The sequence below is a fragment of the Nerophis lumbriciformis genome, linkage group LG02 (genome assembly GCF_033978685.3).
Source record: "Nerophis lumbriciformis linkage group LG02, RoL_Nlum_v2.1, whole genome shotgun sequence".
Taxonomy (NCBI): domain Eukaryota; kingdom Metazoa; phylum Chordata; class Actinopteri; order Syngnathiformes; family Syngnathidae; genus Nerophis; species Nerophis lumbriciformis.
The window spans coordinates 3080001-3095120 of record NC_084549.2 but is presented as its reverse complement, the minus strand read 5'-3'; the positions used below and the strand labels follow the sequence as shown (position 1 = coordinate 3095120).

Genomic DNA, 15120 nt, shown 5'->3' with positions numbered 1-15120 from the left:
GCTTAAAGACCTTATGATGTATTTAGATCTGGAGAAAATAAAGTTCAATCTTAGGGAAGTTTTATTCTGTTTGGGGCTGTGTGGTTGACTACATAGCTAAATTAAAGACACTACAGGCAGGCCCGGCCCTAACCAATCTGGCGCCCTACGCAAGATTTTAGGTGGCGCCCCCCCCCCCCCCCCCCCCCACATCGGCAGTGAAGTGTATATACTCACAAGAAACTGAATAGCTTTGTCTTTGACCTTTTTTTTTTTACTTACAACTATACCTAATATATAAAGGGGTGGAAAAGTGACTATTACCTGCAGGGCAAACATTAGCTAACCAGAAGGCAATAACAATGTAAACAAAAAAAAAACCTGCTTAAAAGATCTAATACAAATGTCCCTGAGGAATGTAAGGTGGGAGTATTGTAATTACCCTAACGTTACATTATTATTTTCCATAACAATTTAGCCCCCTCCACAATATTAACCCGACGTTAAAACAGAACTCGCTATTTATTGATTAGCAATTGCCGAATCATGTAACATTAGCTTAATGCTAAAAAGCCAGGTTACTATCACATTCTGTAACAGACAAATAATTTCATGTAGGCTAACGTTACCTACCTGCTACCTCTGTCTTTTTCTCGTTTCTCCTCCTCTTCTTTTCTCTTTTTTTCTTCCCTGGGCACCTGACAGTTTTGGCCGTTTTTGACATCTAGTGTTGATTTTTTTGATGTGGTGACGTCCAAAAAGAGTCATTATACGGGAAGGGAGGGGGCGCACCGTGCGAGGGGAGGGGGGGGGGGGGCGTAATGTTGTAACAAATAATATTTCTAATAAATAGGCTTTACTTTGCATTTTAATTAACGTGGGGTTATTTTTTGTATTTAGAAATAATAGTACCAACTTCTTTTCTTCATCCATCCATCCTTTCGAGTTAGCTTTTATGATGACGCCGGCTGGAAAGGTCTCTTTTGGCAAGGTCTTCCTTTTGAATATCACCATGGGTGGAAGTTTCTGGCCATTAGCATGGCAAGCTAGAACCACAGTGAAGGATGACTTCTTATTCCCTGTGGTGCGAATATTCACCGTACGTGCTCCCGTTGTATCCACAGTGCGGTTCACAGGAATATCAAAAGTCAGTGGAACCTCGTCCATGTTGATAATGTTCTCTGGCCGGATCTTTTTTTCAGCTATCTTGTTTTTACAATATGCACGGAAAGTAGCCAGCTTTTCTTGAAAGTCTTTAGGCAGTTGCTGTGAAATAGTAGTCCGTGTGCGGATGGAGAGATTGCGTCTTTTCATGAACCGGAAACCTGTCGCTTAGTAGGAGCCATTTTGTGGTCTTTACAGATGTAAACACACAAAGGAAATGAAACGTAATATCCGCGCGCTTTTTCTTCTTCTACGCGGGCGGGTGGTTGCTTACAGTAGAAGAAGAAGCGCTTCCTGTTCTATGGGGGCGGGTGCTTACCTTGGCGGTTGCTTGCGTAGAAGAAGAAGCACTTCCTCTTCTACGGGGAAAAAAGATGGCGGCTGTTTACCGTAGTTGCGAGACCGAAACTTTATGAAAATGAATCTTAATATTAATCCATATATAAAGCGTACCGGGTTAAAAGCCGCACTGTCAGCTTTTGAGTAAATTTGTGGTTTTTAGGTGCGGCTAATAGTGCGGAAAATACGGTATATACTCACAAGAAACCGAATAGCTTTGTCTTTGACCTTTTTTTTTTACTTACAACTATACCTAATATATAAAGGGGTGGAAAAGTGACTATTACCTGCAGGGCAAACATTAGCTAACCAGAAGGCAATAACAATGTAAACAAAAAAAAACCTGCTTAAAAGATCTAATACAAATGTCCCTGAGGAATGTAAGGTGGGAGTATTGTAATTACCCTAACGTTACATTATTATTTTCCATAACAATTTAGCCCCCTCCACAATATTAACCCGACGTTAAAACAGAACTAGCTATTTATTGATTAGCAATTGCCGAATCATGTGACATTAGCTTAATGCTAAAAAGCCAGGTTACTATCACATTCTGTAACAGACAAATAATTTCATGTCGGCTACCGTTACCTACCTGCTACCTCTGTCTTTTTCTCGTTTCTCCTCCTCTTCTTTTCTCTTTTTTCTTCCCTGGGCACCTGACAGTTTTGGCCGTTTTGACATCTTGTGTTGATTTTTTTGATGTGGTGACGTCCAAAAAGAGTCATGATATTCTCCTACATTTGTGGCACTGGCGTGGCGCTCCCTGATGGACGGCGCCCTTAGCATTTGCCTATACGGCCTATGCCACGGGCCGGCCCTTTTCATGTGTCCTGTAGCCTACAGGACACATGAAAAGTTCACCTTTCATAAACCAGCTTCCTTTTTTGTTTTGTTTTTTAATTTATATTTATTCTGGGTGTATATTTTTACTATCTGCCTGTGTTGAGAAGAAAGTGATGTACTTTTGTGGCGCCCCCCCACATCGGCAGTGAAGTGTATATACTCACAAGAAACTGAATAGCTTTGTCTTTGACCTTTTTTTTTTTACTTACAACTGTACCTAATATATAAAGGGGTGGAAAAGTGACTATTACCTGCAGGGCAAACATTAGCTAACCAGAAGGCAATAACAATGTAAACAAAAAACACCTGTGACTGTACCTTTTAACTCACTGTATGTAGGACCTGGGGGGTGGGGGGGGGGGGGGGTTATGTGTGTATGGGGTATGTGTTGGGTTGCTGTTTTTGGAAGTGGGTGGGGGAAAAAAAGGGGGGAAATGTGACTACTGTTCTATTGTATATTGTAATACCTGTCAAATTTAATAAAAACATTTATTTAAAAAAAAAAAAAACGTAGCCAAAATAAGCTTATTAGAGCCCTAAAATCATCAATAAAGCTTAAAAAAAAATAGCCCCCAAAATCCACGCGTGATCATGTAATCGGATTTTTTTTTTTTTTTTTTTTTTTTTTTTTTACATAGACACACAAATGGAAATTATCGAGTGGTCATTTAATTTCCAATTTATGCACACAGTGTGGCCATCAAGGTCATCATCCGTGGAGTTGTGCGTGTTGGCCTATAACTTCACGCACCCAAAGCCCCCCCCCCCCCCCCCCCCCCCCGACCCCCCACCCCACACACTTCCCACGCCAGGTCGATATGTGCCAGAGGAATAATGCCTGCCCTATAATCTATTAATTTGCAGTAATGGAGTGGCGTGGAGCGTGCGTGGGATAAGGTGCACGTCAATACTCGTGCTGATCCGAGCGTATTGTCTCCTGATGAGGTCATCATGATGTGAGCAGCATTAATATTATTATTATTGTTATTGTTATCATTCATATTATTATTATTGCAGTACATGTGACATCATCATCATCATGTTGTCATGCAGAAAGTCTCTTGATTGACATCTTCAACTACTTTTTGTAATGATCTACATTAATCAAAATATATGTGATTGGATTTTTAAGCTATAAATATTTTTTTCTTCATTTTAATTCATTTAGGAAAAATCTGCTCTAAAATGTATTTTGCTTGTCTGTAAAAAAAAAAAAAAAAAAGAGGGGGGAAAAATGTATTTAAAAGCTGTTCATTTCATGGTTATTTTAGTATAATAAAAATTATATCGTGCATTTTTTCCCCCCCAAAAAAATGACACATGATTGGATTTTTAAGCTATAAATATTTTTTTCTTCATTTTAATTCATTTAGGAAAAATCTGCTCTAAAATGTATTCTGCTTGTCTGTAAAAAAAAAAAAAAAAAGAGTGGGAAAATGTATTTAAAAGCTGTTCATTTCATGGTTATTTTAGTATAATAAAAATTATATCGTGCATTTTTTCCCCCCCAAAAAAATGACACATGATTGGATTTTTAAGCTATAAATATTTTTTTCTTCATTTTAATTCATTTAGGAAAAATCTGCTCTAAAATGTATTTTGCTTGTCTGTAAAAAAAAAAAAAAAAAAGAGGGGGAAAAATGTATTTAAAAGCTGTTCATTTCATGGTTATTTTAGTATAATAAAAATTATATCGTGCATTTTTTTCCCCCAAAAAAAATGACACATGATTGGATTTTTAAGCTATAAATATTTTTTTCTTCATTTTAATTCATTTAGGAAAAATCTGCTCTAAAATGTATTTTGCTTGTCTGTAAAAAAAAAAAAAAAAAAAAGAGGGGGGAAAAATGTATTTAAAAGCTGTTCATTTCATGGTTATTTTAGTATAATAAAAATTATATCGTGCATTTTTTTTCCCCCCCAAAAAAAATGACACATGATTGGATTTTTAAGCTATAAATATTTTTTTCTTCATTTTAATTCATTTAGGAAAAATCTGCTCTAAAATGTATTTTGCTTGTCTGTAAAAAAAAAAAAAAAAAGAGGGGGAAAAATGTATTTAAAAGCTGTTCATTTCATGGTTATTTTAGTATAATAAAAATTATATCGTGCATTTTTTTCCCCCCAAAAAATGACACATTTTGCAATCATGCAATTATATATAAATGTATAATTTTTTTGGTCTTAAAACAGATTTAAGCCTGCATACATTTGTATTTATTGTTTCATTTTAAACATGCATTAAAAATCAAATTGCATGCAAAAAAAATAGCATTATTTCATTTCCGTGGACGTGGACGTGATTTCAAAATTATATCGTGCATTTTCTTCCCCCCCCCCAAAAAATGACACATTTTGCAATCATGCAATTATATATAAATGTATAATTTTTTTGGTCTTAAAACAGATTTAAGCCTGCATACATTTGTATTTATTGTTTCATTTTAAACATGCATTAAAAATCAAATTGCATGCAAAAAAAAATAGCATTATTTCATTTCCGTGGACGTGGACGTGATTTCAAAATTATATCGTGCATTTTCTTCCCCCCCCCCCCCAAAAAAATGACACATTTTGCAATCATGCAATTATATATAAATGTATAATTTTTTTGGTCTTAAAACAGATTTAAGCCTGCATACATTTGTATTTATTGTTTCATTTTAAACATGCATTAAAAATCAAATTGCATGCAAAAAAATAGCATTATTTCATTTCCGTGGACGTGGACGTGATTTCAAAATGATATCGTGCATTTTCTCCCCCCCCCCAAAAAATGACACATTTTGCAATCATGCAATTATATATAAATGTATAATTTTTTTGGTCTTAAAACAGATTTAAGCCTGCATACATTTGTATTTATTGTTTCATTTTAAACATGCATTAAAAATCAAATTGCATGCAAAAAAAATAGCATTATTTCATTTCCGTGGACGTGGACGTGATTTCAAAATTATATCGTGCATTTTCTTCCCCCCCCAAAAAAATGACACATTTTGCAATCATGCAATTATATATAAATGTATAATTTTTTTGGTCTTAAAACAGATTTAAGCCTGCATACATTTGTATTTATTGTTTCATTTTAAACATGCATTAAAAATCAAATTGCGTGCAAAAAAAATAGCATTATTTCATTTCCGTGGACGTGGACGTGATTTCAAAATTATATCGTGCATTTTCTTCCCCCCCCCCCCCCCAAAAAATGACACATTTTGCAATCATGCAATTATATATAAATGTATAATTTTTTTGGTCTTGAAACAGATTTAAGCCTGCATACATTTGTATTTATTGTTTCATTTTAAACATGCATTAAAAATCAAATTGCATGCAAAAAAAAAATAGCATTATTTCATTTCCGTGGACGTGGACGTGATTTCAAAATTATATCGTGCATTTTCTTCCCCCCCCCCCCCCAAAAAATGACACATTTTGCAATCATGCAATTATATATAAATGTATAATTTTTTTGGTCTTAAAACAGATTTAAGCCTGCATACATTTGTATTTATTGTTTCATTTTAAACATGCATTAAAAATCAAATTGCATGCAAAAAAAAATAGCATTATTTCATTTCCGTGGACGTGGACGTGATTTCAAAATTATATCGTGCATTTTCTTCCCCCCCCCCCCAAAAATGACACATTTTGCAATCATGCAATTATATATAAATGTATAATTTTTTTGTTTTGAAACAGATTTAAGCCTGCGTACATTTGTATTTATTGTTTCATTTTAAACATGCATTAAAATCAAATTGCGTGCAAAAAAAATAGCATTAATTCATTTCCGTGGACGTGGACGTGATTTCAAAATTATATCGTGCATTTTCTTCCCCCCCCCCCCCCAAAAAATGACACATTTTGCAATCATGCAATTATATATAAATGTATAATTTTTTTGGTCTTAAAACAGATTTAAGCCTGCATACATTTGTATTTATTGTTTCATTTTAAACATGCATTAAAAATCAAATTGCATGCAAAAAAATAGCATTATTTCATTTCCGTGGACGTGGACGTGATTTCAAAATTATATCGTGCATTTTCTTCCCCCCCCCCCCAAAAAATGACACATTTTGCAATCATGCAATTATATATAAATGTATAATTTTTTTTGGTCTTAAAACAGATTTAAGCCTGCATACATTTGTATTTATTGTTTCATTTTAAACATGCATTAAAATCAAATTGCGTGCAAAAAAAAATAGCATTATTTCATTTCCGTGGACGTGGACGTGATTTCAAAATTATATCGTGCATTTTCTTCCCCCCCCCAAAAAAATGACACATTTTGCAATCATGCAATTATATATAAATGTATAATTTTTTTGGTCTTAAAACAGATTTAAGCCTGCATACATTTGTATTTATTGTTTCATTTTAAACATGCATTAAAAATCAAATTGCATGCAAAAAAATAGCATTATTTCATTTCCGTGGACGTGGACGTGATTTCAAAATTATATCGTGCATTTTCTTCCCCCCCCCAAAAAATGACACATTTTGCAATCATGCAATTATATATAAATGTATAATTTTTTTGGTCTTAAAACAGATTTAAGCCTGCATACATTTGTATTTATTGTTTCATTTTAAACATGCATTAAAAATCAAATTGCATGCAAAAAAAATAGCATTATTTCATTTCCGTGGACGTGGACGTGATTTCAAAATTATATCGTGCATTTTCTTCCCCCCAAAAAAACATATACATTTATATATAATTGCATGATTGCAAAATGTGTAATTTTTTGGGGGGGGAAGAAAATGCACGATATAATTTTGAAATCACGTCCACGTCCACGGAAATGAAATAATGCTATTTTTTTTGCACGCAATTTGATTTTAATGCATGTTTAAAATGAAACAATAAATACAAATGTATGCAGGCTTAAATCTGTTTTAAGACCAAAAAAATTATACATTTATATATAATTGCATGAATGCAAAATGTGTCATTTTTTTGTGGGGAAAAAAAATGCACGATATCATTTTTATTATACTAAAATAACCATGAAATGAACAGCTTTTAAATACTTTTTTTTCCCCTCTTTTCTTTTTTTTTTTTTTTTTTACAGACAAGCAAAATACATTTTAGAGCAGATTTTTCCTAAATGAATTAAAATGAAGAAAAAAATATTTATAGCTTAAAAATCCAATCATGTGTCATTTTTTGGGGGGAAAAAAATGCACGATATAATTTTTATTATACTAAAATAACCATGAAATGAACAGCTTTTAAATACTTTTTTACCCCTTTTTTTTTTTTTTTTTTTTTTTTTACAGACAAGCAAAATACATTTTAGAGCAGATTTTTCCTAAATGAATTAAAATGAAGAAAAAAATATTTATAGCTTAAAAATCCAATCATGTGTCATTTTTTAGCATTATTTCATTTCCGTGGACGTGGACGTGATTTCAAAATTATATCGTGCATTTTCTTCCCCCCCCCAAAAAATGACACATTTTGCAATCATGCAATTATATATAAATGTATAATTTTTTTGGTCTTAAAACAGATTTAAGCCTGCATACATTTGTATTTATTGTTTCATTTTAAACATGCATTAAAAATCAAATTGCATGCAAAAAAAATAGCATTATTTCATTTCCGTGGACGTGGACGTGATTTCAAAATTATATCGTGCATTTTCTTCCCCCCCAAAAAACATATACATTTATATATAATTGCATGATTGCAAAATGTGTCATTTTTTGGGGGGGGAAGAAAATGCACGATATAATTTTGAAATCACGTCCACGTCCACGGAAATGAAATAATGCTATTTTTTTTGCACGCAATTTGATTTTAATGCATGTTTAAAATGAAACAATAAATACAAATGTATGCAGGCTTAAATCTGTTTTAAGACCAAAAAAATTATACATTTATATATAATTGCATGAATGCAAAATGTGTCATTTTTTTGTGGGGAAAAAAAAATGCACGATATCATTTTTATTATACTAAAATAACCATGAAATGAACAGCTTTTAAATACTTTTTTTCCCCTCTTTTCTTTTTTTTTTTTTTTTACAGACAAGCAAAATACATTTTAGAGCAGATTTTTCCTAAATGAATTAAAATGAAGAAAAAAATATTTATAGCTTAAAAATCCAATCATGTGTCATTTTTGGGGGGGAAAAAAATGCACGATATAATTTTTATTATACTAAAATAACCATGAAATGAACAGCTTTTAAATACTTTTTTACCCCTTTTTTTTTTTTTTTTTTTTTTTTTTTACAGACAAGCAAAATGACACATTTTGCAATCATGCAATTATATATAAATGTATAATTTTTTTGGTCTTAAAACAGATTTAAGCCTGCATACATTTGTATTTATTGTTTCATTTTAAACATGCATTAAAATCAAATTGCATGCAAAAAAAATAGCATTATTTCATTTCCGTGGACGTGGATTTCAAAGGAAGAACACGTACGGCTCCGTGCAGGCATCAAGTGTCAGGTGCACACAAAAGTGGAAGCTCAATATGTCATATCTCTATATTAAATTTGAAATTATTGCTTAATTTTATTGTTTGCATGTGTGTGTGGGTTTTAATTGTCAGAATTAACTTGACGTATTTTTAAATGAGTGTTATAGTGAAATTGGAATGAATAAACCTGCAGCGACGACAAAGAAAACGTACAAAGGTGGACATTATTGCACAAAAACCTTCATCACACACACACACACACACACTCGTGCAGTAATGTCCTCTTTTGAATACATAACAGACCATAATTTAGGCAAGATGGTGGCAATTACGCATCTAATTGAAAGGACCATTTTTATGCTAAATAGCATGTTCAGTGGATTCCACCTGTCCGTCGTTTTGTTGTTGTAGTACAATTAAATGTGGTATACAATTTTAAAAAAAAAATACAGAATAATTCTACAATTCAAAAAAATGTAGGGAATATTCTCCATTTATTTGCACCACATCGGTTCATCAATACAATATCAAAAAGCGTTTTTTTTTTTCTGTACAAAGAAAATCTCCTCGCTCGTCCTCCTTAATTAAATATATACATTTACATTATTTTTTTTACACCAGTGTAGTCGACACCTTATTATAAAAAAAAAAAAAGAAAGGAGCAGAATTCCCTAAAACTAAACAGCAACAACATTTACAGTTGAGAGTGTCTTGATTGTCACCCGTCAAGCTCTTGGTCAAAGCTGAACAAAACAGAATAATAATCCCAAAAAAAAAAAAAGATTATTGATGACTGGGAATGGGCTTGGATGTATTGCACGTAATGGTACATTTCAGCAGGTGCGTCTCAATCATTAAATATGCTCATTCATTTCAGCAGTTATGACTCTTAAATGATAGACTGACTGTGTAATTAATTCACATTATTTTGTAACTTAATGCAGTTAATTTAAAAAATTGAAAATGAATTGCAAAAAGGTATTTTGCCTGAAATAAATTGTAGTTGAAATTCCAGTGCAGGGGTGTCAAACTCCTTTTAGACCGCATGGAGGGGAAAAATGTACTCCCGAGTGGTAAAATCACGGCACGATAACTACAAAATAAAGATGGTTTTCTTTGTTTAAAAAATAGAACTTGCTCATTCTGAAATTGTAGGAATCATAATGTTGTTGGGTTAGTAGTACTCCACCTTTATATGTCGTTATTTGTATATTGTACAGGATTGCTTTTGGATCTGTTTATTTCAATTCCTATTTTTTTCATCTTTGTTACTTCTTATGTGATTTATTTTTTATTCCATATTTGTTTCCACTACCGCACCTTAAGTCGCCAGCACCCACCCTGGCTCTGACCTGTTCCACCTGCTGCCCTCTGGGAAGCGCTACAGGTGCATTAAAACCAAATGAAAGAAATAAAGAACAGCTTCTTCCCCAGGGCCATAACCATCCTGAACGGACTGCCCCATTGTCCCTCATAACTGCCTTCTCTTCGGTGCAATAACCCATTCCACCAACCACCCTGTTTTTTTTTTGTTTTTTTTTCATGTATATATTCATTTCACACCATATTCATTGCACTTCTACATTTTTTAAATTTTTATATATTTGCACATTGTTTTCCTAGCATGCACACATCGCACTGTATGGAATGGCCTCAATCTCGTTACCTTGCGTAATGACAATAAAGCTGATTCTGATTCTGATTCTGATTCTGAGTCCTTAATCTCGTTATATGCAAATATGATGACAATAAAGTCCATTCTATTCTATTCTTCTATTCTATTCTATTTATATTATAAAGTATATGATAATGTTCATCAGTTAACTCATTTGGTGTTAATTATATATGAAGATAAAAAAAAATGAAATTACAGGATGTTATTTATGCAGTTTGGTCATTTTCCTCCACTGGTGCTCTAACATGTGGTTTATTTTTGTTTTACATATGTAGCATCATCTACAAAGATACAAATAATTGCTATTGCGACATCTAGTGGACACATTTAGAACAGCTGTTTCTTTCATTCAAAAAAATGTCAGGTTAATTGACTAGACTAGACTTACTAGTAGCTTACCACCACCAGGTGTGGATGAATGATGGGTTCTACATGTAAAGCGACTTTGGGTACTTAGAAAAGTGCTATATAAATCCCAGTTATTATTATTATTATTATTATTATTAGACTCACTTCTTGTGGGGATCCCCAGCAAGAACGTTCTAGAAGCTGCAGTACTTACAGAGTAAGTGCTGCGAGGATCCCGATGAGAGTGCGGAAATACGACCGCGCCCCACCTCCGAGGACAAAGCTCCGAAACTTTCTGAATCCGCCGCTCCCACTCTGTGGAACGCTCTCCCTGACCACCTGAGGGCACCACAGACTGTGAATGCTTTTTTAAAAAATGCTTAAAAACCCTTCTTTTAAAAAAATTTAAAAAAAAAAAAGACTTTTTTTTAGATATATGCGTGCTAGTTCTAGTTTTTATTTTTATTATTATAATTTTGATTTAATTTTACAAATAAAATCTATTATTATTATTAATTGTTATACTTAGCAAACTCATCCCGCGGGCCGGATAAAAACCTGTTGGCGGGCCTGATCCGGCCCTCGGGCCGTACGTTTGACACCCCTGCCCTAGTGTATTGATGATGCACCATGGGCTGTAAACAAGATGACAATAAAAAAATTTAAAAAATTAAATAAATAAAAGACACTCTTTAGGCAGTGTGAGCAGGTAGACTCCTGAGATGAAACTATCATAATAATAATAATAATAATAATAATATGTGATGGGAAAAATATAGAGTATAAAAATAGAGTTTTTAGTGGGGTGGGGTGGGGGTCTCAGACGGGTCTCAGCAGGGGCACGGAGGTGACGATGGGGTGCGAGTAGTAGACGCCGGGGTGCGGGAAGGTGAGCAGCGGCTGGCTGGCGGGAACCGAGGAGGAGGAGGAGGCCACGCCGCCGCCCTCCGAGGCCGAGTTCTCGTGGTAGAGGATGGGCACCCGGACTATCCTCTGCGCCGTGGCGTGGCTGAGGTTGGCGGCCTCCAGCTCCGCCGCCAGCTGCCGCTTCCACTTGTTCCTGCGGTTCTGGAACCAGATCTTGACCTGGGTCTCGGTCAGGTGCAAGGAGGCGGCCAGGCCGGCGCGCTCCGAGCTGCTGAGGTAGCGCTTCATGTCGAAGGTGGACTCCAGCTGGAAGACTTGACTGCGCGAGAAGACCGTGCGCGTCTTCTTCTTGCGGCACGGCTTCTTGTCCTCGTCCGCGTCCTTCTTGGGCTCCTCCGAGTCGCTCTCCTCCAGGATGATCTCGTCGCCGCTTTTGCAGGCCGCCTGCTCGTCGTCGTCGTCCTCGTCCTTGGCCTCGGCCTCGGACTTCAGGACCAGTTCTGGAGAGTCTCGGTCTGTGCCAGATGTGGGGGACGAGTCTCTGGCGGACAGCTTGTCTGCGACTGGGAGGACAATCATTCATGCTTATTAGTGCACTTTATTCATATTTATTACTGCACTTTATTTACATTTATTAGTGCACTTTATTTATACTTATTAGTGCACGTTATTGATATTTATTAGTGCACTTTATTTATATATATATATATTAGTGCACTTTTTTTTATATTTATTAGTACACGTTATTTATATTTATTAGTGCACTTTATTTATATTTATTAGTGCAATGTATTTATTATTATTAGTGCACGTTATTTATATTTATTAGTACACGTTATTTATATTTATTAGTGCAATTTGTTTATTAATATTAGTGCACTTTATATTTACTTGTGCAATTTATTTATTATTATTAGTGCACGTTATTTATATTTATTAGTGCACTTAATTCATATTTATTAGTGCACTTATACTTATTAGTGCAATTTAGTTGTTATTATTAGTGCACGTTATTTATATTTATTAGTACACGTTATTCATATTTATTAGTACAATTTATTTATTAATATTAGTGCACTTAATATTTATTAGTGCAATTTATTTATTTTTATTAGTGCACGTTATTCATATTTATTAGTGCACTTAATTCCTATTTATTAGTGCACTTATACTTATTAGTGCAATTTATTTTTTATTATTAGTGCACGTTATTTATATTTATTAGTGCAATTCATTTATTAATATTAGTGCACTTAATATTTATTAGTGCAATTTATTTATTTTTATTAGTGCACGTTATTTATATTTATTAGTGCACTTAATTCATATTTATTAGTGCACTTATACTTATTAGTGCAATTTATTTTGTATTATTAGTGCACGTTATTTATATTTATTAGTGCAATTTATTTATTAATATTAGTGCACTTAATATTTATTAGTGCCATTTATTTATTTTTATTAGTGCACGTTATTTATATTTATTAGTGCGCTTAATTCATATTTATTAGTGCACTTATAATTATTTGTGCAATGTATGTATTATTATTAGTGCACGTTATTTATATTTATTAGTGCACTTAATTCATATTTATTAGTGCACTTATAATTATTAGTGCAATGTATGTATTATTATTAGTGCACGTTATTTATATTTATTAGTGCGCTTAATTCATATTTATTAGTGCACTTATAATTATTAGTGCAATTTATGTATTATTATTAGTGCACGTTATTTATATTTATTAGTACACATTATTTATATTTATTAGTGCAACGTATTTATTAATATTAGTGCACTTTATTTATATATATTGCTGCAATTTATTTATTAATATTAGTGCACGTAATATTTATTAGGGCAATTTATTTATTTATTATTAGTGCACTTTATTTATACATAGTAGTGCACTTTATTTATTATCGGTGCACGTTATCTATGCATATTAGTCCACTTTATTTATATGTGTTAGTGCAATTGCACTTTATTTGTACTCATTAGTGCACTTTATTTATTTATTGTTATTAGTGTGTTTCAATTATACTTAACAGTGTGTTTTATTTATTATTAGTAGTAGTGCACTTTATTTATTATTTGTGTGTTTTATTTATATGTGTTAGTGTGTTTTATTTATACTTGTTAGTGTGTTTTATTTATACTTGTTAGTGCACTTTATTCATCATTATTAGTGCACTTTATTTATTATTATTAGTGCGTTTTATTTGTACTTATTAGTGCACTTTATTGTACTTATTAGAGCACTTTATTATTATTAGTGTGTTTTTTTATACTTATTAGTGCACTTTATTTATTGTTATTTCTGCCTTTTATTTGTACTTATTAGTACACTTTATTATACTTATTAGTGCACTTTATTTATTATTATTATTATTAGTGCGGTTTATTTTTACTTATTAGTACACTTTATTTATGCTTATTGCCTTTTTTTTTATAGTTATTATTTCACTTTACTTAATAATCACAATTTATTGTGTGCACTTTGCACCTGAAAATGCTTCTTTTGCGTTGCAAAACAAATCCGGAGCGACTTGATAAAAGACATTTAAATGAAATTAAATGTATGTAAGCATGAGAAGTATATAAGAGTGCTAAATACCTTCACTTCTGTGGATGTGTGCAGATGAGTTGAGGGCGTAAGGGTACCACCAGGCCGACGTGCGCTCCAGGTAGTGGGCCGGCAGAGTGAACCTCTGCGCCGGCAATTCGAAGCGAGGGAAGCCGAAGTCGGCCATCTGGGCCAGGGAGAATCCTCCGGCCGCCTCCAGGGCCTTGGAGGCGGCCAGCACCGGCTTGGGCTTGGCGGGCTTGTTGTCGCAGCTGAGGAGGTTCTTGATGAAGAAGGGCGAGTCCTTGGCCGGAGCCTCCTGCCTGGTCTCTGGCATGGCGGCGCAGGTGAGATGCGCGCAGGTGCCGAGCGGGACTTTTTTTTTTACTTCTTTTTTTTTTCTTCTTCTTCTCTTTTTTGGTGAGGCTGAATTCCTGCCGTCTTTGTGGCTGCAGACTGCAGATTCTGCCAGGCTACAAAAGGAGAAAGCGCTCGAAAGGCGAGAAGTGTGCCAGATGTATCATCCCCGGGACTCGAACACCGAACCCCGCGAGCCGGTACGTGGCGTCTGATGCTAATGACCAAATAAAAATGTCATCCAAGTTAAATGCGGAAAGTATCGGCGATTGGTGCTCGTACAATGAAGACTGGGATTATAATAGGGGGAGGAGGGGGGGGGGGCGACTTTGAGGAGAGAGAGAGAGAGAGAGAGAGAGAGAGAGAGAGAGAGAGAGAGAGAGAGAGAGAGAGAGAGAGCATCCTCCCCTCGTGTGTGTGTGTGTGTGTGTGTGTGTGTGTGTGTGTGTGTGTGTGTGTGTGTGTGTGTGTGTGTGTGTGTGTGTGTGTGTGTGTGTGTGTGTGTTATTGCTCTCATAAAGTCCTG

At 34.1% G+C, this 15120-nt stretch overlaps 1 protein-coding gene across 1 annotated transcript; it reads right to left on the bottom strand.

Annotated features, from left to right (window-relative positions):
• Positions 1–11440: 11440 nt before the first annotated feature.
• Positions 11441–14789, bottom strand: hmx3a (H6 family homeobox 3a). Its single transcript, XM_061971474.2, has 2 exons — positions 14289–14789; positions 11441–12233 (listed from the first exon to the last, which is right to left on the bottom strand). The coding sequence occupies exons 1-2, from the start codon at positions 14572–14574 to the stop codon at positions 11623–11625; spliced, it is 897 nt and encodes a 298-aa protein (XP_061827458.1). The 5' UTR covers positions 14575–14789; the 3' UTR covers positions 11441–11622.
• Between the last annotated feature and the right edge of the window lie 331 nt (positions 14790–15120).

What these genes read in the sequence shown, in the direction of transcription:
- hmx3a (XM_061971474.2), bottom strand. Translation starts at nt 14,574, where the DNA reads ATGCCAGAGACCAGGCAGGAGGCTCCGGCCAAGGACTCGCCCTTCTTC. An exon ending in ACACATCCACAGAAGTGAAG is followed by an intron (nt 12,234 to 14,288) that starts GTATTTAGCACT and finishes TTGTCCTCCCAG; the next exon opens with TCGCAGACAAGCTGTCCGCC.